Source organism: Salvelinus fontinalis, chromosome 2 (assembly GCF_029448725.1).
Source record: "Salvelinus fontinalis isolate EN_2023a chromosome 2, ASM2944872v1, whole genome shotgun sequence".
Taxonomy (NCBI): Eukaryota; Metazoa; Chordata; class Actinopteri; order Salmoniformes; family Salmonidae; genus Salvelinus; species Salvelinus fontinalis.
This window is the reverse complement of record NC_074666.1, coordinates 56,253,689-56,279,228: the sequence shown is the minus strand read 5'-3', so window position 1 is coordinate 56,279,228 and position 25,540 is coordinate 56,253,689. Positions and strand designations below refer to the sequence as shown.

General features: G+C 42.8%; 1 protein-coding gene across 1 annotated transcript in view; it reads left to right on the top strand.

The window, feature by feature from the left end:
* Window positions 1–457: 457 nt before the first annotated feature.
* Window positions 458–25,540, top strand: part of LOC129821565 (ubiquitin domain-containing protein 2) — a 79,756-nt gene continuing 54,673 nt past the window's right edge. The window contains exon 1 of the mRNA XM_055879228.1: window positions 458–720. Coding sequence (XP_055735203.1) covers window positions 651–720 — 70 coding nt within the window. The 5' untranslated portion in view covers window positions 458–650. The remainder of the gene's footprint in view (window positions 721–25,540) is intronic.

Below are 25,540 nucleotides of genomic sequence, written 5' to 3'. Positions count from 1 at the left end.
GACATTTTCTGAAATTACAATGCAAAAATTTAAATAAGCACCTTTAACTCAATGGGCTCCCGTGTGGTGCAGGGGTCTAAGGCACTGCATCTCAGTGCAAGAGGCATCACTATAGTCCCTGGCTGAATCACATCTGGCTGTGATTGGGAGTCCCATAGGGCAGTGCACAATTGGCCTGGGTTTGGCTGGTGTAGGCTGTCATTGTAAATAAGAATGTGTTCTTAACTGACTTGCCTAGTTAAATATAAAAAGGGGGGAGGGTGTGCAATTATGATTTTTTTTTTTTTTTTTACAGTAGAAGGGGAGGGTCATGTGAAAATGTTTAAAAGTGGGGAGGTGTTTTTTTAATGACACCTGGAGTTGGACCTTATAGATAGAACCTGTTCTCATCTCAGTTACACTATGCTGAGTGGTTTCCCGAAGTCTTCTCCCTTGTCCTCCCCTCTCACCCGCCCATTCCTTACCTATATTTCTCCCTTTCTCAGTCCCCCTCTTTTCTTAGTGAGAAGCAGTCACCTTGTGATGTGTGCTCACTCCGCCTCTTCCCAGCTGATGCTCGCGCCCTGTCAATTTATTTTCTGAGATGAAGAGTTGAGGAAGGGGGAAAAGAAAGCAAGAGGGTCTGCGGGGGTAGCGCAGTTAAAACATCCATGGGTGGTTGTGTGGGCAGTCACCATGATTCTTCAGGCAGTCTAAACGAAAACTCTGACGGAACTGGAGGTAGGAAATAAGTTACATAACGTCGGGGTGGTATTTGGTCTATAGTTGGTGCTTTTTGTTACATGCCAATTTCATGCGTCTTGCCTCCCCATGTCTTCCTTTATTTCAGCCGCCTAGAACATCGTGGCGGCCACGACTATCAATCAGCTCGGATAGCCCATTTGGCCTCGCGCGAATAGCTTCATAGCTAGGCAACATTTTATGATCTTGAAAATGCCTACTGTTCAGTGTTAAATGACTGCCTTTGTCTGCTTTGAATGAAGGCGTTTGATGTTGTAGTTAGCCAGCCGGTTAGCATGCTAGCTAGCTATCTTGCTACATAATACGTTAAATGTGGGTCACCGTTTGGCACAAGAATGTATAAAATCACAATAGTTAACACAAACAATAATGCTTTGTTGTGTTCTCAGATGCATTTTTTTTGCAATCCTGTAGCCTAATTATGTTTCGTTTTCATGCGTCTTTTCTTGGGGGTCGACATTCTAAAGTGGGGGAGCGTACAATTTTTATTCTCAACTAACGTTAACTGCAGGACTCAAGAGGATGGGGGAGTTGCACCAAAAACACCGGTGGTGGTGGGTCTAGATTTCGAGAGAACGCCACCGCTTGGCCCGTTTACGTCTCCGTTAATTGTACTTTATCGCTGTATTCAACAATAACCAATATCTGCATATCTCAGTGACGCATAGTTAATGGATATTATGTTGCCACCGTGTTCATTCATGTAGCACACTGTATCCAAGGCTTTGTGAATGAGAGACTGGTATTAATCTGCTGGTTGGTCTCCTACGACCCTCGGGTCCCAACTTCACGTTGTTATTTCCTCACCTAGTCGGGATTTCCTGTGTCTAATGTTGCATTTGTTGTTTTTGTTATGATTGTAACGTGGTTTGATTGAGCTTGTGGTTGCGGGATGAGGCTTGTACAGGCACACAAAGAAGAAGTGTAAATGTTGTCTCCTTGCATAGATAAAAGGTATTGATCTTCTTCATGTTTGCATGGCACACCTAGGCAATGCACTTGTCCCTGGGGTGGGCCTCCCAATGCAACAGTGTCTTGGGATCACTGTGTTACCACATGTTATTAGGCCCACACTGTTATATTGCTATAACCAGGAAGCAACGTTTTAGCCTGGGTACCAGTTAGTTTAGCTAACATTTCACTCCTTGCCATGAGGAGTTGGCCAGAGTGCAGAAACAGACTGGCAGGCACCCAGGCTAGTGACGTTTGTGTTGTAACCAAATGTACACTGCTGAACATTTGTGGAGCTAATGTAACTTGCAACTGTCAAGATTCTACATAATGATGTAAAGTAGAGCGAGATGAGGAGAGCAAGATAGGGATCCATCCAGGAAAAGGCTTAACCCAGGGGGGTTGTTCTATATGAATTCAATCACATTCTGACCGCACCCCTTTTGATTTGACGGAACCTTCCAAACATGTTTGTCCGTGGCAGAAGTGGTCAGAAAGTGACTTTTTGTACCCGAATGCCAAAGCATTCAGGAAGTGGAGGTGCTCAAAGTTGACCTATTTTCCATGTCCCACCCTGCCGTGAGACATCAGTCTTAGTCACTGAAAAATATAAACAGTTGAGTTTTATATAAATTGAAAGTTTACAAACAGGGTTGTCAAAATATTCTATGATTTCTTGAAACAGGTTTTTAAATAAATATCTTATTTTTTTTAATTTAAAGGGTGCAATCGAGAGTTCAAACAACAACAAAGCCATCACTCCACCACTAGTTTTGGTAAATAGCTGAGGGAGGGGCTTGAGAAATAAAACCACTCTCAAATTCGTAGACAGCTATGGATGTAAGGACTGACCATCCATGAGATCAAAATGATAGTTTTAACCATGTAGCAGAACGAGCTCTAATGCCTTGATTCCATCCTAAATACACAGCTAAAATATTGATTACTACTTGAACGACTTTATCTCCCAGATTGGTAAAAATGAGTTGCGGTATTGAGTAGAACGATGTGACTTTTATCATTTAAAATGACTGAATTCAGTGTGGTGTTTTGGATATCGTCCAGGCCTATTTGATCATGACATTTTTTAACATTAAACCTGTCTTCTCTTGAGATTAAAGCCATATTTAGAGTTTTACTGCAAGATATGAATTGTCACAATGATGTTTGTTCTTCAAATTATGTATTTTATTGACTCTGCGGCTGTGGACACTTAGGGTAAGGAAACAAATTTGTAATTTGGGGGAACTATCCCTTTATCACTTTGGCCTGTCAATCAATCACTGTGGGTGGGATTGTCAGTGGAGGGGGCAGGATGTTTGAGTCAAAGTGGCATGTCTGAAACCCTATCAAATCAATCACTGTGGGTGGGACTTTGAGGGAAGGTGGTAGATTTGTAATCGAGTCAGAAAAACTAGTCCAATCTACTCGTTGAATTTCATTTATTGTGGCAAAAACCTAAGAAAAAAGGTTGTTCTGTCAAGTACACATGGATTCCCTGTTGAGAAACAATATAGAATTGCAGGAAAATGGTTTTAAAATTGCTAAAACAAGTCACTTTAGCAATCACTGGCAAGTCTCGACGTTGGCTTAGAATCCTAGGAAAATACAAACAAGATATTTGGTTTACTTGTCCCTATGCGATACAGTAACGGAGAAGGGCGACATCTTACGAGTTCCAACTTTGCTATATAGTGACTTTTGTCTATCTTCACTTTTTTTTGTACAGTTCATACTATTATCACATATGACCGCCAAGCACTTCTCGACATCAGATCAACAGTTACTAACCTCAATTTCTACTTCAACTACAACTCGGACTCAGCTGTTTCACTGTTCGTACCGGACCCTATTCCTTTGTTCCATGGGCGACCAAAACGCTGTAGGCATAGACAAGGTGGAGTCCTGGTGAAATTGAGGCGAAGAGCGAATCAAATGGCGTTCCCCTCAGTTATATTGGCAAATGTCCAGTCACTCGAGAATAAGATGGGAGACTCGACTGAAGCTTGTCCATCAGCGAGACTTGAAAAGTTGCAAAATTATGTCTTACTGAGATGTGGCTGGTTGATAACCATATGCACGTAGTAATCAGTGGATTCTTCATGCAGCGACAGAATCGAACGGCGGCTTCGGGGAAGTTAAAAGGAGGTAGTGTTTTTTTTATTTTCCTTCCCCCTCATAAATAGCAACTGGTGTTCTGCTTCAATTGTGAAAGAAATCTTGAGCTTTTGCTCACCTGATATAGAATACCTCATGGTAAGCTGCAGACCTTTTTTTTATCTACTAAGAGAGTTCTCATCTGTAATTATCACTGTCTACATCCCTCCACAAGCCAACACCACTCTGGCACTCAACGAACTGTATGGGGCCATAAACAAAAAAGAAACCGCTCACCCGGAGGCAATGCTTTTGATGGGCGGAGACTTTAACACGGGGAGACTTAAAACCGCCCTACTTCACTTCTACCAAGAAGTCTCCTGCGCCACTAGGGGCGCTAAAGACCACTTTTATTCTACCGGCAGAAGCGCATACAAGGCCCTCCCTCGTTCTCCCTTTGGAACATTTGACCATGACTCCATTTTCCTGCTTCCTGTTTACAAACAAAAGCTCAAACAGGAAGTACCAGTGATATGCTCAATACGGAAGTGGTCGGATGAAGCAGACGCGTGGCTTCAAGACTGTTTTGCAAGTACAGACTGGGATATGTTCCGGGATTCATCCGATTGCATTGAGGAGTTTACCACAGTAGTCACAGGCTTCATCAAAAAGTGCATAGACGATGTCATCCCCGCAGTGACTATAAGAACGTATCCAATCCAAAAACCATGGATTACAGGTAATATCCACACGGGGCTAAAGGCTAGAGCTACCGCTTACAAGTAATGGGACAAGGACGTATTCAAGAATGCCCACTACGACCTCCGAGACATCAAACGTGCAAAAGGACAATATAGGAGGAAGGTCAAATCCTATTACACCGGCTCCGATGCTCGTTGTATGTGGCTGTGCTTGCATTCGATAACTGATTACAAAGGGAAACCCAGCCACGAGTTCTGCGTCACTGGGCAACTCCTAAATTCCTTTTATGCTCGCTTCGAGGAATATGACACTCTGCCTTACGTGGAATGCCCCTGTTTTTCCGGATGACTATGATCTCTCTCTCTGTGGCCGATTTGTGAGCAAACCGTTTAAACAGGTTAACAATCACAAGGCTGAGACTGAATACCAAGGCCCTTTCTCAAAGCGTGCGCAGACCAGCTGGCAGGTGTCTTCATAGACATTTTCAATCTCTCCTTGTCTCAGTCTGTAATCCCAACACTTCAAGCTGACCACCCTGTTCCCAAGAGGTCTAACTTAACCTGCTTAAATGACTATCGCCCTGTAGCCCTCACATCTGTAATGATGAAGTGCTTTGAAAGGCTGGTCATGACACACATCAACACCATCATCCCAGACACCCTGGACTCACTCCCAATTTGCATACCGTCCCAACAGATCCACAGATGACGCAATTGCAATTGCACTTCACACCACCCTCTCCCACCGGAACAAGAGAGGAAATAACTATGTGCGAATGCTGTTCATAGACTACAGCTCAGCTTTCAACACCATAGTCCCCTCAAGCTCATCACCAAGCTAGGGACCCTGGGACTGAACTAACTGGCTCCGAGACAGCTTCTACCCTCAACCCATAAGATTGCTAAATAGCCAGACTACTAAATAGTCTACTAATGGTACCCAAACTATCTTGCACTGACCCTACACACACTCTCACTAGACTATATACATATACACACACTACATTGACACTCCCACACAACCCACACACATTCACTACATACGCACGCACGCACGCACACACACACGTATACAAACACACATGCATACACTTTTTTAAATTTTATTCAGTTAAGAACAAATTCTTATTTACAATGACAGCCTACCAAAAGGCAGAAGACCTCCTGCGGGGACGGGGGCTGGGATTTAAAGGTATTATAAAAAGACAAAACACACATCACGACAACACAACACTACATAAAGAGAGACCTAAGACAACAACACAGCAAGGCAGCAACACATGTCAACACGGTAGCAAAACAACATGGTAGCAGCACAAAACATGGTACAAACATTATTGGGCACAGACAACAGCACAAAGGGCAAGAAGGTAGAGACAACAATACATCACGCAAAGCAGCTGCAACTGTCAGTATGAGTGATTGAGTCTTTGAATGAAGAGATTGAGATAAAACTGTCCAGTTTGAGTGTTTGTTGCAGCTCGTTCCAGTCGCTAGCTGCAGCGAACTGAAAAGACGAGCGACCCAGGGATGTGTGTGCTTTGGGGACCTTTAACAGAATGTGACTGGCAGAACGGGTGTTGGAGGATTAGGGCTGCAGATACGGGGGAGTGAGGCCTAAGAGGGTTTTATAAATAAGCATCAACCAGTGGGTCTTGTGATGGGTATACAGAGTTGACCAGTTTACAGAGGACTATAGAGTGCAGTGATATTTCCTATAAGGAGCATTGGTGGCAAATCTGATGGCCGAATGGTAAAGAACATCTAGCCTCTCGAGAGCACCCTTACCTGCTGATCTATAAATTATGTCTATGTAATCTAGCATGGGTAGGATGGTCATTTGAATCAGGGGTAGTTTGGCAGCTGGGGTGAAAGAGGAGCGATTTACGATAGAGGAAACCAAGTCTAGATTTAACTTTATCCTGCAGCTTTGATATGTGCTGAGAGGACAGTGTACCGTCTAGCCATACTCCCAAGTACTTGTATGAGGTGACTACCTCAAGCTCTAATCCCTCAGAGGTAGTAATCACACCTGTGGGGAGAGGGGTATTTTTCTTACCAAACCACATGACCTTTGGTCTACTCCCTTGGTGACAGGCAGTGCCTGAGACAGCAGATTTTCTGACTTTATTCACTACACTCTTTGAGAGAGGTAGTTAGCGAACCAGGCCAAAGACCCCTCCGAGACACCAATACTCCAGAGCCGGCCCACAGAAATGGAATGGTCTACCGTATCAAAAGTTTGGCCAAGTCAATAAAAATAGCAGCACAACATTGCTTAGAATCAAGGGCAATGGTGACATCATTGAGGACCTTTACGGTTGCAGTAACGCATCCATAACCTGAGCGGAAACCAGATTGCATACCAGAGAGAATACTATAGACCTCAAGAAAGCCAGTCAGTTGATTATTGACAGGTTTTCCAACACTTTTGATAAACAGGGCAAAATAGAAATAGGCCTATAACAGTTAGGATCAGCTTGATCTCCCCCTTTAAATAAAGGACGAACCGTGGCTGCCTTCCAAGTAATGGGAACCTCCCCAGAGAGGAGAGACAGGCTTGGTGACGATAGGGGCAGCAACCTTAAAGAAGAAAGGGTCTAAACCATCTGAGCCAGATGTTTTTTGGGGGTCAAGTTTCAGGAGCTCCTCTAGCACCTTGGACTCAGTGACTGCCTGCAGGGAGAAACTTTGTAGCGGGGCAGTGGAAAAAGCGGAAGAAGCATCGGGGATAGTCGCATTAGAAGGGGTGGGAGATGAGGGAATGTTGGACGGGCAAGGAGGCATGGCTGAATCAAATAGCAATCTTGACTTAATGAAGTGGTGATTAAAGAGCTCAGCCATGTGCTTCTTGTCAGTAACGACCACATCATCAACATTAAGGGACATTGGCAGCTGTGAGGAGGAGGGTTTATTCTTTATTTCTTTTCCAGAACTTCTTTAGGTTAGACCCACAGAGATAGAACTGCTCCTTAAGCATGTCCCAGTTTAGGTCACCTAGCAGGACAAATTCAGACTTAGTGTAAGGGGCCAGGAGAGAGCTTAGGGCAGGTAGGGTACATGCCGGTGCTGATGGAGGACAATAGCACCCAGCAACAGTCAACAAAGTGCTATTTGAACGTTTTTAATACTTAAAACCAGCAATCAAATATGTGGGGTCAGACAGGGTGGAGACAACCGAGCACTGAAGGTGATCCTTGGTAAAGATTGTCACTCCCCCACTTTTGGAAGATCTGTCTTACCAGAAAGGTTAACATCAGTATTCAAAACACTCTTCCTTAACCACGTCTCAGTAATGACTAACACATCTGGATTGGAGCTGTGAACCCACACTTTCAATTGATCCATTTTAGGTAATAAGCTTCTAGTGTTAACGTGCAGAAAATCCAGGCTTTTACGGGAGCAGAAATCAGTGAAGCACTAGTCAGAATTGGGGCTATCAACAGTAGGTGGGCCAAGGTGTACATGCACATTTCCAGATATAATCAACAGTAATACAATGAAGGCACGGCAGAGGACAGGGAGAGATCTGCAGTGCTGATTTATGACATCTGAATGTGCATCAGGTGGCAACAAGATCATATTTTATAGCAATTTCATCACGTAACATGAATACAATGCCGACGAGAGGTGTTTAGAATGGGATGGGAGGCCAAATGTCTGTGTAACCAATAGAGAGTCAGAGTCCCGAGTGTGGGAACAAACAGTCTTTCCCACGGTTGGGTAAAGAAAGTTCGTGATCAACAAAGCTTTCAGGAGTCTTGAGGCAAATGGAAAAATGCACAATAAATAAATAAAATGTATAACGACTTGGGGCTAGCTTGAGACCCACTTTTACACTCATTTGCTGCTGCTACTCTGTTCTACTCTTATCTATCACTTTACCCTGCCTTCATGTACATATCTACCTCAAATACCTCGTACCTTTGCACATTGATCTGGTACTTTCTGTATATAGCTCCATTCTTATGTATTTTATTTCTTGTTAATATTTAATTATTTTAACTCTGCATGGTTGAGGAGCACTCGTAAGCAAGCTTTTCACCGTAAAGTCTACACCAGTTCTATTTGGCATGTGACAAATACAATTTGATTAGATTTTTTTTTTAACTACGTTGTATGATTTATGAATAGCAAAGGCAGAGTCACAGTTCACACTATTGTTGAGGAACTCTGGTTGGCTGAGCAAGGCACCCTGGTGTGTGTGTTGTGAGGTGAAACCAGAGCCACCTACCAGTGCTGCGTTTTGTGTGTGTGTGTGTGGGATCTCCAGACTTCCTCACGCCATCCCTGCCTCACCTGTGCGGCCCAGTCATCATTGCGACAAGGTTGTGTGGAAAATATACAGCCAGTGAAATAGAACTCTGTTGTATTTGTAATCCCCCTCGACCTGTTGCACAGACCGGGACAGGGGAACAGACCGGGACAGGGGAACAGACCGGGACAGGAGACGTTATTGCTGGTCATAATAATCAGTAGTCGGGAGAGCAAGAAGATACAAACCCCTAATGTACCACTACCAACATCCTGTGTTACTGTCATCATGACCCACAGCAGCTATGACCTGACCGGAGTCATATTCTATATCGATATCTCCATATATGGCTATCTAAGATCATACAGACAGGATTTATGTTAGGTGTATCTCAGGCTGTCATTTATAGAGCCATGAGCTGTCCTGTACTTGTCACACTGGCAGGCATGTTAGTCCCCAGGTGTCCTCCTGACTGCCCTCATACTATCATATCATAGTGGGACTGGGGCTAAGTTCAGTTGCAAGACTGGAGGGACAATGAATATTGAAAACCATGCCAAGATGAAGTGCTGTAATGAGGGACGAGCTATCCACATTTCCTCAGTGCTCTTAAATGGTGACTATTTATTTTAATTACTCTGTGTTGAGTCTGGCATTTCAGGGTGGGGTTTGATCTAGGGTTAAGCGGTATTCAGATTTTCATACGGTTTCTGTACCATAGGGTATTACCGGAAGTGCACACAAGGGGTGCTATTTCTTTTAACACACAAAACAATTTAAGCAACAGGGATTTTTAACCAAGAAGCTTGATCTTGCCATATAGCCACTTGGCTAGCAAGTTAGCAAACCAAATTAATAGCTGACGCCCTGAGCTGGATGCAATTTATTTGGCACATCTTAAATTGTTATCTTATAGTGGGCCCCACCCCCCAAAAAATAGACACTGATTTTACGCTATTGAAAATCATACTGTTGGTGTGTCTAAATACCTGGGTATATGGTATATCGCCCAAGCCTAGTATTCAGACCCATTGACTTTTTCCACACTTTGTTACGTTAGCCTTATTCTAAAAATGGATTAAATAGTTTCCCCCCCTTTATTAATCTACACACAATACCCCATAATGACAAACCAAAAACAGGTTTTCAGAAATGTTTGCAAATGTATAATTTTTGTTGTTGTTGAATTGATAGCACATTTTACAAGTATTCAGACCCCCTTTTTTCGCCCCAATTTCGATCTTGTCTCATCACTGCAACACCCCAACGGGCTCGGGAGAGGCGATGGTGGTGTCATGCAACCTCCGAAACATGACCCGCTAACCGCGTTCCCTAAAACCTGCCAGCTTAACCCGAAAGCCAGCCGCACCAATGTGTCGGAGGAAACACCGTTCAACTGGCGCCCTGGTCAGCCTGCAGGCACTTGGCCCACCATAAGGAGTCGCTAGGGCGCGACGAGCCAAGTAAAGCCCAAACCCTCCCCTAACCCGGACGACGCTGGGCGTATTGTTCACTGTCCTATGGGACTCCCGGCCACGGCCGGCTGTGGCACAGTCCGGGAATGAACCCGGGTCTGTAGTAATGCCTTAGACCGCTGCGCCACTCGGGAGGCTCTGATGCTACAAGCTTGGCACACCTGTATATGGGGAGTTTCTCCCATTCTTCTCTGCAGATCCTCTCAAGCTCTGTCAAGGTGGATGGGGAGCACCGCTATTTTCAGGTCTCTCCAGAGATGTTTGATCGGGCTCAAGTACAGACACTGGCTGGGCCACTCAATGACATTCAGAGACTTGTCCCGAAGCCACTCCTGCGTTGTCTTGGCTGTGTGCTTAGGGTCGTTTTCCTGTTGGAAGGTGAACCTTCACCCCAGGCTGACGTCCAGAGCGCTCTGGAGCAGGTTTTCATCAAGGATCTCTCTACTTTGCTCTGTTCATCTTTCTCTCTCCCAGTCGATGCCGCTGAAAAACAACCCCACAGGCTCATTGTCCACCCTCCATCCCAGAAGTCCGGAAGGGATGAGAGAGCCAATCCAATGGGTTCGTAGCTGCTGAACTCCGCAGCACACACACTGCTGAATGTGTATACTTTTTTCTCTTTTCCATATTATGTCTATCTCTGATAAGCTACCCAGGAAAGGGCTTAAAATAGCCCCTATTTATATATGTAGCCTTAGAAATAAGGTTCATGAAATAAATAACTTTTTAACATCAGATAATGTTAATATATTAGCCATTTCTGACACTCAGTTAGATAATTCATTTGATGATACAGCAATAGCAATATAACATCTATATAAGAGACATAAATGCTTATTGGGGAGGCGTTGCTGTATATATTCAGAGCCACATCCCTGTAATGCCTTTTATTTTTGAGTGTTGCTATAGGCCACCAAGTGCTAACAGTCATTATCTAAGTAATATGTGAAATGCTTGATAGTATGTGATCTAAACCAAGAGGTCTCCTTTCTTGGGGGCCAGAATATTGACGGGTTTTCATCAAGCTGTCCGCTCAAGAGAGGAAGCTTCTCACTGTAACCAGTGCTTGTAATCTAGTTCAGGTTATTAATCAAACTACCAGGGTGTTTACAAACACTACAGGAGCAAGATCATCCACATGTATCGATCACATTTGTAGAATACTTTGTTCTAAATCTGTACCCGTACCCATTGGATGCAGTTATCACAATTTAGTGACTATATCCAGGAAAGCCAAAGATAATACAAAAGATTTTGCCGTGACTTTTATGTGGGGATGATGTTAAAAATATTTGTTGCTCTGATGTGATTAATCAGGAGCATCCAGATGCTGCACTTGAGAAATTTATGAAATGCTTCTTCCAATTATTGAGAAACATGCATCTGTTAAGAAACTGACTGTTAGAACTGTTAAGGCTCCATGGATTCATGAGAAATAGAAAAACTGTTTGTTGACAGATGGGGCAAAAGGAGTGGCTAAGTTTGGCTGGCGCTCTGACTGGCTGACTTACTGCAAATTGAGAAATGATGTGACTAAACTGTATTATGAATCCAAGATGAATGATAGAAAAACAACTTTGCAGTACTTTAAATGAAATTATTGGAAAATTCAAATTGAACTCCATCGTTCATCGAATCAGATGGCTTATTCATCACAAAACCATTTGATGTTGCCAATTATTTTTAATGATTACGTCATTGGCAAAGTGGGCAAACATTGAGCCATGCATTAAAAAATAAGAAAAGCTTTGCAAGTTTTAATTTTGTAAAGTTAGTGTGGGAGAAGTGGAGAAAGTGTTATCGATCAATAATGACAAACCTCCTGGCATTGACAACCTAGATGGAAAGCTACTGAGGATGGTAGGAATGGCTATAGAGTCAGCTATGTGTCATATCTGTAATTTGAGCCTAGAGGAAAGTCTTTGTCCTCAGGTCTGGAGGGAAGCCAAAGTAATTCCGCTAACCAAGAGTGGTAAAGCTGCCTTTACTGGTTCGAACAGCAGACCTATAAGCTTGATGCCATCTCTTGAAAAAGTTGTTTGTCCAAATACAATGCTATTTCTCTGTAAACAAATTAACAGACTTTCAGCATGCTTATGGAGAAGGGCACTCAACATGTACTGCACTGACACAAATGACTGATAATTGGTTGAAATACATTTTTAAAAAGAAGATTGTGGGAGCTGTATTGTTAGATTTCAGTGCAGCCTTTGATATTATTGACCGTAACCTGTTGTTGAAAAAACATGTGTTATGGCTTTTCAACCTCAGCTCTGAATCCAAGATATGGCAATCTATCTAATAGAACTGAGGGTTTTCTTTAATGGATGCTTCTCTAATATCAAACATGTAAAGTGTGGTGTACTGCAGGGCAGCTCTCTAGGCCTTCCACTCTTTTTTTCTATTTTTACCAATGACCTACCACTGGCATTAAACAAAGCATGTGTTTCTATGTATGCTGATGATTCAAGCATATACCCATCAGCAACCACAGCTAATGAAGTCACTGAAACCCTTAATGCTGACTATAGATACTATGCATGCCAGTCTCTCTTCTTTAAGAGTTGAGGAGAGACTGAATGCATCACTACTTTTTATAAGAAACATTGTTGAAATTCCCAAATTGTTTGCATAGTCAACTTACACACAGCTCTGACACACACACTTACCCCACCAGACATGCCACCAGAGGTCTTTTCACAGTCCCCAAATCCAGAACAAAGTCAAGGAAGCATACAGTATTAGATATTATTGCATGGAACTCCATTCCATCTCATATTGGTCAAATGAACAGCAAACTTGGTTTAAAAAAACAGATAAACCAACACCTCGTGGCACAACGCCTCACGGTAGACACTGTGCCTTTTTGATTATTTTTTTTATAGTTCTGTCCTTGAGCTGTTGTCTATTAATGTTTTGTGTGGACCCCAGGAAGAGTAGCTGCTGCTTTTCCAACAGCTAATGGGGATCCTAATAAAATACCAAAATACAGCATGATGTTGCCACCACCGTGCTTCACCGTAGGGATGGTGCCAGGTGTCCTCCGGACGTGACGCTTGGCATTCAGGCCAAAGATTTCAATCTTGGTTTCATCAGACCAGAGAATCTTGTTTCTCATGGTCTGAGAGTCCTTTAGGTGCCTTTTGGCAAACTTCAAGCGGGCTGTCGTGCCTTTTACTGAGGTGAGTGTCGTGTCTGTGACTATCATTAAATTTGTAGACTGTTATTTATATCAAATCAGTTCTCTAGGTTTAATTATTACGTGATTAATCATGTAATCATTAACTAGGCAGTCGGGGCACCACGGAAAATGTTAAGATTAACGTTATAATTTTCCGAATATAACTCTTCAGATATTTTAATACCTGATCAATTAGTCTTCTATTAATTAGTTATTAATTGTTACCTCATTAGTCTCATTCCAAACGTCGTAAAATAATTGGTTATCTGCACAAACCCTAGTTAACATAATGAATCAGCAATAGACAAATTGGCTTAATTATTTATTTACTAACTAACTAAATAATCACAGAAATACATCAAACAAACTGTAGATATTGGTTACTAACAATGATAAAGTCCCTAGTGGGCTAAGTCGATATGAAGGCTTGGTAGACAAAGGAAAGGGGTAGGGACAGAGAGAGTGGGAAAGACAAAATGGAATCACTACACACAGTCTATAATTATATTAATTGAAATGCTAATCCTTTGCCCATGAATGGCCGCTCATTCTGAAAGAAATTGCAATGTACATATTTATGCCTGGATGTCGTTGGTGTCTCCGTTAAACACTCGATCGTCCTGTAGATTTCATCAGAGTCTCTGGTTAACTTTCCCAGAAGTCACAATGTCTTTTGTGGTTAGAATGGATACTTCGGAGTATCTTTCAGAAATGTTCCCATAGAATATATGCTTCGGCAGATGTCGGTATTCTCATTCTAGACTTACGTAATTTCTATCTGCAGACTAGTACTTATACGTCTAAGATGTGCTCTTATTCTGTAGTGATCGATAGTCTCAGAGTTTAACTATTTCCAGCTGTGTAGCCAAACTACAGCTGTATGGTCTCCGTGGCCTATAGAATTGTAGTCATTCCAGCGTGGGGACTCTGTCCTGGTGTTCTTTGACTTCTTAACCATTCAAAACGTCCGGCTTACCTTGGGTCTCTTTGACATGAAATGTAAATTTCCTCACGGGTGGTTACTTCAGAGTAGAAAAGGGCGGTTCCATGGCGCCGAAGTAATGTCTATGCTCACGTGGGCTTGGCCATTGATTTGGTCAACTTTTATATGAAAACCTTCTAAACAAGAGTATGGGTTAACATCACATTACATATTTTCACAAATGGGTTCATGTTTAATCACATACGTTTCACAATATTTAGATGTAAACCTGACAGCTGGGAAATACAGATATACAGTTATGTGTGTTTCCTGTCCTTCATGAGATCACCAAATGAAAGACACTTGTCGTAACTGTCCCTTAAGTGTCCACGGACCATTTTCAAAAGTAGGAGTATTGTTTAGTTCTCCCATTTTGGGGATTAGGAGTTTTGAACAAAATAAGGTCTTTGTTCTGGTAGACTCTCTCAATACTGCATGGCAGTTTCTACCAAATATTCATGACCTGTCATAAAACTGTGGAGAGAGAGAGAACCATCTCAAAGATGATCAATCGAAACAGGACGCGCCTCTGCTCAATTTCGAGTGTCATAGCAAAGGGTCTTGAATATTTATGTGAAAAGGTATTTGTTTATTTTTTAAAAATCAATGTACTAAAATATCTAAACCTGGTTACGCTTTGTCATTAGGGGGTATTGTGTGTAGATTGATAAAATTTTGAAAAAGGGGTCTGAATACTTTCCGAATGAGCTGTAGGCTTGGGCGGTATACCATATGGGCTTGTACAGTAAACAGGGATGTTTGACGGAACCGTCGGTCTGGTTTTTCAATACCGTTAGAACCGTTTGTAATCTATTACATTCACTTTTTTTTTTTTATGTACGCTGTTTGCTAAATCACATCACAGCAATGTGAGTGAGGGTCATAGACCAAATGAGAAAGGGGAACCCAGGGATTTAACGGCGGTGATTTTCCTGAAGGCAATAACAGCAAAATAATACATCAAATAAGCGCTCCCACCTCAGGGACCACCCTCTGACCTATGCACAGTTAGGGACCACGAGCGCTGGGGCAGGGCCCTCATCACCGCTTTCGCCAACCCCATCTACTTCACAGCTGACAATTGTAAACAATTCAATACAAAAGCACAGCACCCGGTGGAAGAAGTGCACAGACGCTGTTACCAAATAGGCATATACACTGCTCAAAAAAATAAAGGGAACACTTAAAAAACACAATGTAACTCCAAGTCAATCACACTTCTGTGAAATCAAACTGTCCACTTAGGAAGCAACACTGATTGACAATAAATTTCACATGCTGTTGTGCAAATGGAATAGACAACAGGTGGAAATTATAGGCAATTAGCAAGACACCCCCAATAAAGGAGTGGTTCTGCAGGTGGTGACCACAGACCACTTCTCAGTTCCTATGCTTCCTGGCTGATGTTTTGGTCACTTTTGAATGCTGGCGGTGCTTTCACTCTAGTGGTAGCATGAGACTGAGTCTACAACCCACACAAGTGGCTCAGGTAGTGCAGCTCATCCAGGATGGCACATCAATGCGAGCTGTGGCAAAAAGGTTTGCTGTGTCTGTCAGCGTAGTGTCCAGAGCATGGAGACGCTACCAGGAGACAGGCCAGTACATCAGGAGACGTGGAGGAGGCCGTAGGAGGGCAACAACCCAGCAGCAGGACCGCTACCTCCGCCTTTGTGCAAGGAGGAGCACAGCCAGAGCCCTGCAAAATGACCTCCAGGAGGCCCCAAATATGCATGTGTCTGCTCAAACGGTCAGAAACCGACTCCATGAGGGTGGTATGAGGGCTCGACGTCCACAGGTGGGGGTTGTGCTTACAGCCCAACACCGTGCAGGACGTTTGGCATTTGCCAGAGAACACCAAGATTGACAAATTTGCCACTGGCGCCCTGTGCTCTTCACAGATGAAAGCAGGTTCACACTGAGCACATGTGACAGACGTGACAGAGTCTGGAGAAGCCGTGGAGAACATTCTGCTGCCTGCAACATCCTCCAGCATGACCGGTTTGGCGGGGGGTCAGTCATGGTGTGGGGTGGCATTTCTTTGGGGGCCGCACAGCCCTCCATGTGCTCGCCAGAGGTAGCCTGACTGCCATTAGGTACCGAGATGAGATCCTCAGACCCCTTGTGAGACCATATGCTGGTGCGGTTGGCCCTCGGTTCCTCCTAATGCAAGACAATGCTAGACCTCATGTGGCTGGAGGGTGTCAGCAGTTCCTGCAAGAGGAAGGCATTGATGCTATGGACTGGCCCGCCTGTTCCCCAGACCTGAATCCAATTGAGCACATCTGGGACATCATGTCTCGCTCCATCCACCAACGCCACGTTGCACCACAGACTGTCCAGGAGTTGGCGGATGCTTTAGTCCAGGTCTGGGAGATCCCTCAGGAGACCATCCGCCACCTCATCAGGAGCATGCCCAGGCGTTGTAGGGAGGTCATACAGGCATGTGGAGGCCACACACACTACTGAGCCTCATTTTGACTTGTTTTAAGGGCATTACACCAAAGTTGGATCAGCCTGTAGTGTGGTTTTCCACTTTAATTTTGAGTGTGACTCCAAATCCAGACCTCCATGGGTTGATAAATTTGATTTCCATTGATAATTCTTGTGTGATTTTGTTGTCAGCACATTCAACTATGTAAAGAAAAAAGTATTTCATAAGAATATTTCATTCATTCAGATCTAGGATGTGTTATTTTAGTGTTCCCTTTATTTTTTTGAGCAGTGTATAACAACATAAATGGTTTCGATCTAAACGGTGGGAAAGAAAGCCTTCAAGGACATAATCCACACATTAGGCCCGTAGGCTACGAGCTGCCTCTGAGAAAATGTGTGCTTCTCATGAAAGCAGTTTTAAAATGTCTGTAGCAAATTGAGTTACAAAATCATGATGCATCTGCAAAAATCGACTATCATTCTGAGTACTAAGATGTGTAGTTTTTGGGAAAGTGTCTTAGTTATTTATTTATTTTTTAAAAATGTTATCCCCTTTTCTCCCCAATTTTCGTGGTATCCAATCGCTAGTAATTACTAGCTTGTCTCATCGCTACAACTCCCGTACGGGCTCGGGAGAGACGAAGGTCGAAAGCCATGCGTCCTCCGAGGTACAACCCAACCAAGCCGCACTGCTTCTTTAACACAGCGCGCCTCCAACCCGGAAGCCAGCCGCACCAATGTGTCGGAGGAAACACCGTACACCTGGCGACCTGGTTAGCGTGCACTGTGCCCGGCCCGCCACAGGAGTCGCTAGTGCGCGATGAAACAAGGATATCCTTACCGGCCAAACCCTCCCTAACCCGGACGACGCTAGGCTGCGACAGAGCCTGGGGGCGAACCCAGAGACTCTGGTGGCGCAGTTAGCACTGCGATGCAGTGCCCTAGACCACTGCGCCACCCGGGAGGCCCGGAAAGTGTCTTATTTTAAATAAATTTTACATTTTCACCAGAATTTGTTACATTTTCACCCCAAATTCTCATTCACAAAATGCGTCCGGATTAAATTCTCGGTTAATTTTATCAAACAAGGTGGTGGGTGACGCGCTAATAGCCTGCCTACAGTTGACCATTGACGGGTTGGTTGTTTAACTATGGGGCAAAACTGGCTTGGATGGCTTAGAATGTTGACAACATGTTAACTACGTCATCTCCAATGTTTATTGAAAACATAAGCTTGCACAATGAGCACTTGTCTCTCAAATACATCATTACAGTTCTTGGTTAGCTAGGTAGCAGTTTTTTTTGCCATATTAGTATAGAAGTGACATCAGTCAAAAGACCTCAAAACAAGACATGGTATCAAGAACAAGATAACACTAGCTGAAATGAGCCACCTACTATTCCCCACATGGCAGCTTCTTGTCATAGCTAGCAGCAAAAGCTAGCAGCAATCTGACCACCCAGACTCACAACACACGGACTTCTGCACCATTGAAAGCGTGCGCATCGTTTTCGTGATGACATCATCTAACCCGTCTATAGCCTACGCACTCGAATGGTGGGCGCGCTTTAATTACGGTTTGAGATTGCGAAATGAAAAAATAGCTATTTTTAATCGTGGCCCAAACAGATTTTCACACGCGATTGCATTTAGAATTGTTATTTGATTGCACAGTGACTGCACTTACAAAAGCAGGTTTCACTCAAGTGAGGAGCTGCTCTCGCGCTGTCTGACATTTGATAGGCGATTCCTCTCCTCAAACTAGGCTCTGTATGCTGTGTGCGTGTGATAAATAGGATACATGACGATTTACGAAAATAAGCACGCGCCAATTTAATTCCACAAAATTATGCAAATTAACCTATTGGCCAGTCAAATGTATTTCGGCGGCTAACCGATTTTAACAGTTAATCGTTAACTTTTTTTCACCCATGTTTAGGGATGTTAACTCCAAAAAATGTTTTTTTTTTTTTTTTTTTTTTGCAGGAGCTTAAGCGTTAAAGTAATGTGATAGATGTCCACAGACAGTGTTTTTTTTGTTTTTTTTACACAATAAATATTATAATTGAATGTAAATAAATATATTGAACAAAAATATAAATGCAACATGTAAAATGTTGGTCCCATGTTTCATAAGCTGAAATAAAAGATCCCAAACATGTTCAATACTCGCAAAAAGCTTATTCCTTTCAAATGTTGTGCACACATTTATTTATATCCCTGTTTGTGAGTATTTCTCCTTTGCCAAGATAATCCATCCACCTGACAGGTGTGGCATATCATGATCATTACACAGGTCCACCTTGTGCTGGGAACAATAAAAGGTCACTCTAAAATGTGCAGTTTTCACACAACACAATGCCACAGATTTCTCAAGTTTTGAGGGAGTGTGGAATTGCTGCTGACTGCAGGAATGTCCACCAGAGCTGTTGCCAGATAATTTAATGTTAATTTCTCTACCATAAGCCGCCTCCAACGGTTTCAGGGAATTTGGTAGTACGTCCAACCGGCCTCACAACCGCAGACCACGTGTAACCATGCCAGCCCAGGACCTCCACATCCGGCTTCTTCACCTGCGGGATCGTCTGAGACCAGGCACCCGGACAGCTGATGAAACTGAGAAGTATTTCTGTCTGTAGAAATGCCCCTTTGTGGGGGAAAATATATCATGATTGGCTGGGCCTGGCTCCCCAGTGGGTGGACCTATGGCTTTCCATATCCACCAATGACTACACCCCTGCCCAGTCATTTGAAATCCATAGATTACGGCTTAATTTCCTTATGAACCGTAACTCAGTAAAATCAATGAAATTGTTGCATGTTTTGTTTAGTATAGATTGTGATTATCCTCACCCACACAGGAGCTGGGGATTAATTAGAGTTTATTCCAGATGCTTCTCAATTGGAATTTTGGTCAAAATTCAATTCACATGGTCAAATCCTGCAAAAACATATCTAATTCAGTGGGTCATGGCACAGTAACTGCACAGCATATTCTTTTAGTACTTCTTGTGTTTCAGTAATGATACATCCATTGCATATGATCAGAAGCTGTTCTGTTGTTCAGGGTTTAGATGTCTGTGGTAGTGTCGACATTTCTACTATTGAGCGGGCCATCTTGCGTCCTCTAGGAGGGTGTTCATTCCGTCCATGCTAGGGGGCACAGATGTTGGCCGGGTCTATTTTAAGTGGAACACAATGTATTTAGTCTAAACCACATGCTTTTATCTCCATGACACACTGGTGTCTAACAGTAATTGCTCTTTACTCCTGCCAGGCCCAATGTGAATGGTGGTTTACCCCATCTCTCTGATCTCTACAGCTCCCTAGGCCCTAGTACCTCCTTCACTACGTCAGTCAGTCAGTCTTACATCCCGTGGCCTCAGATACTCTTTACAGGCATTTACAGGCATGTTACGTCAGGGCCCTCTTAACCTGTCTAGGATCAGCGTGGCGCTAGCGGCACACCCCCCCCCCCCCCCACTGAAAAACCAGTGCCGCGAAATTCAAAAAATATATATTTTTTAAATATTTAACTTTCACACATTAAAGTCCAATACAGCTAATGAAAGACACAGATCTTGTGAATCCAGTCAACATTTCCGATTTTTAAAATGTTTTACAGGGAAGACACAATATGTAAAGATGTACATCTATTACCTAAAAACACATTAGCATAATCCACCATCTTTTATTTGTCCACCAACACCAGTAGCCATCACCAATTCGACTAAACTAAGATATTTATAGCCCCTAACCAACAAAAAAACTCATCAGATGACAGTCTGATAACATATTTATGGTATGGGATAGGTTTTGTTAGAAAAAAGTGCATATTTCAGGTATATGGCATAGTTTACAATTGCACCCACCATCACAAATGGACTAGAATAATTACAATGAGCAACGTGTTTACCTAACTACTAATCATCAAACATTTCGTAAAAATACACAGCATACACGAATCGAAAGACACAGATCCTGTGAATACAGACAATATTTCAGATTTTCTAAGTGTCTTACAGCGAAAACACAATAAATCGTTATATTAGCTTAGCACATAGCAATTAGCAGCCCAGCATTGATTCTAGCCAAAGTGAGCGATAAAAGTCAACATCGCCAAAAGATATTAATTTTTTCACTAACCTTCTCAGAATTCTTCCGATGACACTCCTGTAACATCATATTACACAATCCATATAGAGTTTGATCGAAAATGTTTATATTTAGCCACCAAAATCATGGTTAGACAATGTGAAATGTAGCTCAGCTGGTCAGAAAATGTCCTTGCGCCACTTAGACAGTGATCTACTCTTATACATAAATACTCATAAACGTGACTAAAAAATATAGGGTGGACAGGGATTGATAGACAATTTAATTCTTAATACAATTGCGTTATTACATTTTTTAATTTATCCTTACTTTTCAATACAGTTTGCGCCAAGCGAAGCTACGTCAAAAAACATGGCGTCCTAAGCCACTAAAATGTTTCGACAGAAACACGATTTATCATAATAAAAATGTCCTACCTTGAGCTGTTCTTCCATCAGTATCTTGGGCAAAGGATCCTTTCTTGGGAGAAATCGTCTTTTGGTGGAAAGCTGTCCTCTTGCCATGTGGAAATGTCAACTGCGTTCGGGATGAACTGAAAAGCGTGCCCAACTTTTCACATCGTTGCAAAAATAAATGTCCCAAAATCGCACTAAACGGATATAAATTGCTATAAAACGCTTTAAATTAACTACTTTATGATGTTTTTAACTCCTATAACGAGTGAAAAGATGACCGGAGAAATATAACAGGCTAAACTAACGCTTGGAACAGGTGCGCGCCGGTGTCCTCTAGGCTCATGACGCAGCTCCCAAAGAATGACTAGCTTCAGGGTTTTTTCATTTGTAGGGCCTGTGAACGCGCAATCGACCCCGTTGGAATCGTCATCACGTAAAGGCATCCAGGGGAAGACGTAAGAAGTGTCCGTATAGTCATAGCAACGACAGTGCCCTTTTAACTGACTTCAGAAAAGTGGCCAACATTTCTCAAATCTGACTCCATGTCAGGGAAATTGCTGTAGAATGGGCTCTGTTCCACTTAGAGACAAAATTTCAACTCCTATAGAAACTATAGACTGTTTTCTATCCAATAATAATAATAATATGCATATTGTACGATCAAGGATTTTGTGGGAAGCCGTTTAAAAAATTAGCCAAATTAGCATAAATAGTCTAAACAGCGCCCCCATCCCCAACAGGTTAAGGTCACAGACTGTTCCCATATGGGCCCCTGCTGTGTATTAGAGGTGTTGTTAACCTGTGTTTATTGAGTCCAGCCCATGCCCCATGTAGCTGTATCTCTGTCCATACTGTTTAGATGGTTCTGTTGTGATCGGTACTCTATGTTCCAGCCTGGTGGTCCGAGGTGGAGGGCTATGCCTGCTCTGCCCAGGGTGACTAACAGCTAGGGTTGCACATTTTGGGGAATATTCAGAGGTGGAAACTTTCCGTGGGAATTAACGGGAACACATGGGAATTAACGGAAATATATGCTAATTAATATTAATACCATTTAAATTTAGATGTTTTTTGCATTGGATACATTTACCATATCATATGGAGACAAACATAAACCTTTTACCTTATCATAAGTAGACATAATTGCAAATTATTAAATCCTTCCAATAGAAATAACAAAAACGAATTAAAAGAGTTGACTCTTCACATGGGATGATTTCACTGAACAACAAAATAAAGGGAATATTGAATAATCCCCAATGATCCATCACGTCTCCCAAAAAACGTTTTCAACATACATCTGTGAAATGATAGTCTAGAAACTATAGCTTTGGTTGTCTTCCTCTCAGGCTTCCACGTCTTCTCCCTGGACCTCCTCAATATCCACCTCTTGAACATCAGACTCTGAGGCCTCATCTTCACTGTCCCTTTCCAACCTTGTTGAGGATGGCTCGTTGTCAGGCTCAAAAAGCCTCAAATTTGCCTGGGTGGCCACCAATTTTTCAACCCTTGTATTGGTCAGCCTGTTTGTGTGTGTGTGTGTTTGTTTCCAAACAAGGACCAGTTGAGGTGGCTGATGAGGTGGCTGCTCTGAGGTGGCTGATGTTGGTGGGATTTGGAGGATGATGGAGGCAACGGGGGAAAGCGCCTCAGATCCACAAAGTCCCTTCCACCAGGTGGCTGATGAGATATGTTGGCCCGACTGCCATATTGCATCTCCATCCCAAAGCCCTTGCTTGGAAGTGTACTTCGCCAGACTGCCAAGAACCTTGCCCTCATCCAGGCCAAGGTGGCGAGACACAGTAGTGATGACACCATAGGCCTTGTTGATCTCTGAACCAGACAGGATGCTCTTGCCAGCATACTTGGGGTCCAAAATGTACGCCGTGGTGTGTATGGGCTTCAGGCAGAAATCTTGGCGCTTTTTGATGCATTTCAGAACTGCAGTTTCCTCTGCTTGGAGCAACAGTGAAGTGGGCAGGGCAGTATGGATTTCTTATTTTACATTTGCAAGCAGAGTCTGAACATCAGACAGGATGGCATTGTCTCCCTCAATCCGTGCAATGGCTACTGCAATAGGTTTCAGGAGTTTCAGGCTGCTTACCACTCTCCCAAAATACATCATCCAGGAGGATCCTCTTGATAGGGCTCTTGGCAGACTGTGATCGGCAGACTGAGATCGGGAAAACTGATATGGCCATTTCTTGGAGAGACTCCTTCCCCTCCAGGAGACTGTCAAACACGATGACAACAACACCTCAACGGGTGTTGCTGGGCAACTTCAATGTGGTGCTCTTATTCTTCTCACTTTGCTTGGTGAGGTAGATTGCTGCTGTAACTTGATGACCATTCACATACCTAACCATTTCCTTGGCTCTCTTGTAGTGTGTATCCATTGTTTTCAGTGCCATGATGTCCTTGAGGAGCAGATTCAATGCATGAGCAGCACAGCCAACGGTTGTGATGTGAGGATAGGACTCCTCCACTTAAGACCAAACAGCCTTCATGTTCGCAGCATTGTCTGTCACCAGTGCAAATACTTTCTGTGATCTAAGGTCATTGACTGCCTTCAGCTCATCTGAAATGTAGAGACCGGTGTGTCTGTTGTCCCTCGTGTCTCTGCTCTTGTAGAATACTGGTTGAGGGGTGGAGATGATGTAGTTAATTATTCCTTGCCCACGAATGTTTGACCACCCATCAGGGATGATTGCAATAGTCTGCTTTCTCTATCATTTGCTTGACCTTCTGTTGAACTCTGCATCCAGCAAATGAGTAGATAAAGCATGTCTGGTTGGAGGGGTGTATGCTGGGCGAAGAACATTCAGAAATCTCTTCCAATACACATTGCCTATGAGGATCAGAGGTGAACCAGTTGCATACACAGCTCGAGCAAGACATTCATCATCATTTCTCTGGCTACATTGCTTTATTGAGTCAAAACTTCTGATTCCAGGTGTCTGATTCATAATTTTCACCTCGAATAGAAGTAGAGGGACTTTTGTCAGATGTTGTGAGTGCTGAGGGAACTTTATGCACTTGGCCAGATGATTCTGCATCTTTGTTGCATTCTTCACACAGATTTGGCACAGTATTTGCAAATGTACACAGCTTTTAGATGCAGTGAAATGTCTCCACACATCACATGGTGCCCGTGGCATTTTCCTGTAAAGATTAGGAAAATTTAGTAAAAAACCCCAACTACAATTACATGTACAGATGAATAGTTAAGCAGATAGATTAAACAACTCCTTTGTAAGATAAATGTTTTCAAATGAAACGCGTATTGAAACAGGTGAATTAACACTCCTTAGTTAGCAGGCTCAAGCAAGCTAAAACTAACTAGCTGAAATTAAGTTAGAAATGATTTAAACACACTTTGCTGGTGGGTACTATTTACTAGTTAACAAAAAATCATGTTATGTCATAGAAAAAATATATTCACCCCACCCAATATTGTAATCAAAACTTACCAGATATCATGTATAGTTGAAGTCGGAAGTTTACATACTTAGGTTGGAGTCATTAAAACTCCTTTTTCAACCACTCCACACATTTCTTGATAAAAAAGTATAGTTTTGGCAAGTCGGTTAGGACATCTACTTTGTGCATGACACGTAATTTTTCCAACAATTGTTTACAGACAGATTATTTCACTTATAATTCACTGCATCACAATTCCAGTGGGTCAGAAGTTTACATACACTAAGTTGACTGCCTTTAAACAGCTTAGAAAATTCCAGAAAATATTATGGCTTTAGAAGCTTTTGATAGGCTAATTGACATCATTTGAGTCAATTGGAAGTGTACCAATGGAAGTATTTGAAGGCCTACCTTCAAACTCAGTGCCTCTTTGCTTGACATCATGGGAAAATCAAAAGAAAGCAGCCAAGACCTCAGGAAAAAAATGGTAGATCTCCACAAGTCTGGTACATCCTGAAGAGCAATTTCCAAACGCCTGGTACCATGTTCATCTGTACAAACAATAGTACGCAAGTATAAACACCATGGGACCACGACGCTGTCATACCGCTCAGGAAGGAGACGCGTTCTGTCTTCTAGAGATAAACGTACTTTGGTGCGGAAGGTGCAAATCAATCCCAGAACAACAGCAAAGGACCTTGTGAAGATGCTGGAGGAAACGGGTGCAAAGTATCTATATCCACAGTAAAACGAGTCCTATATTGACATAACCTGAATGGTCGCTCAGCAAGG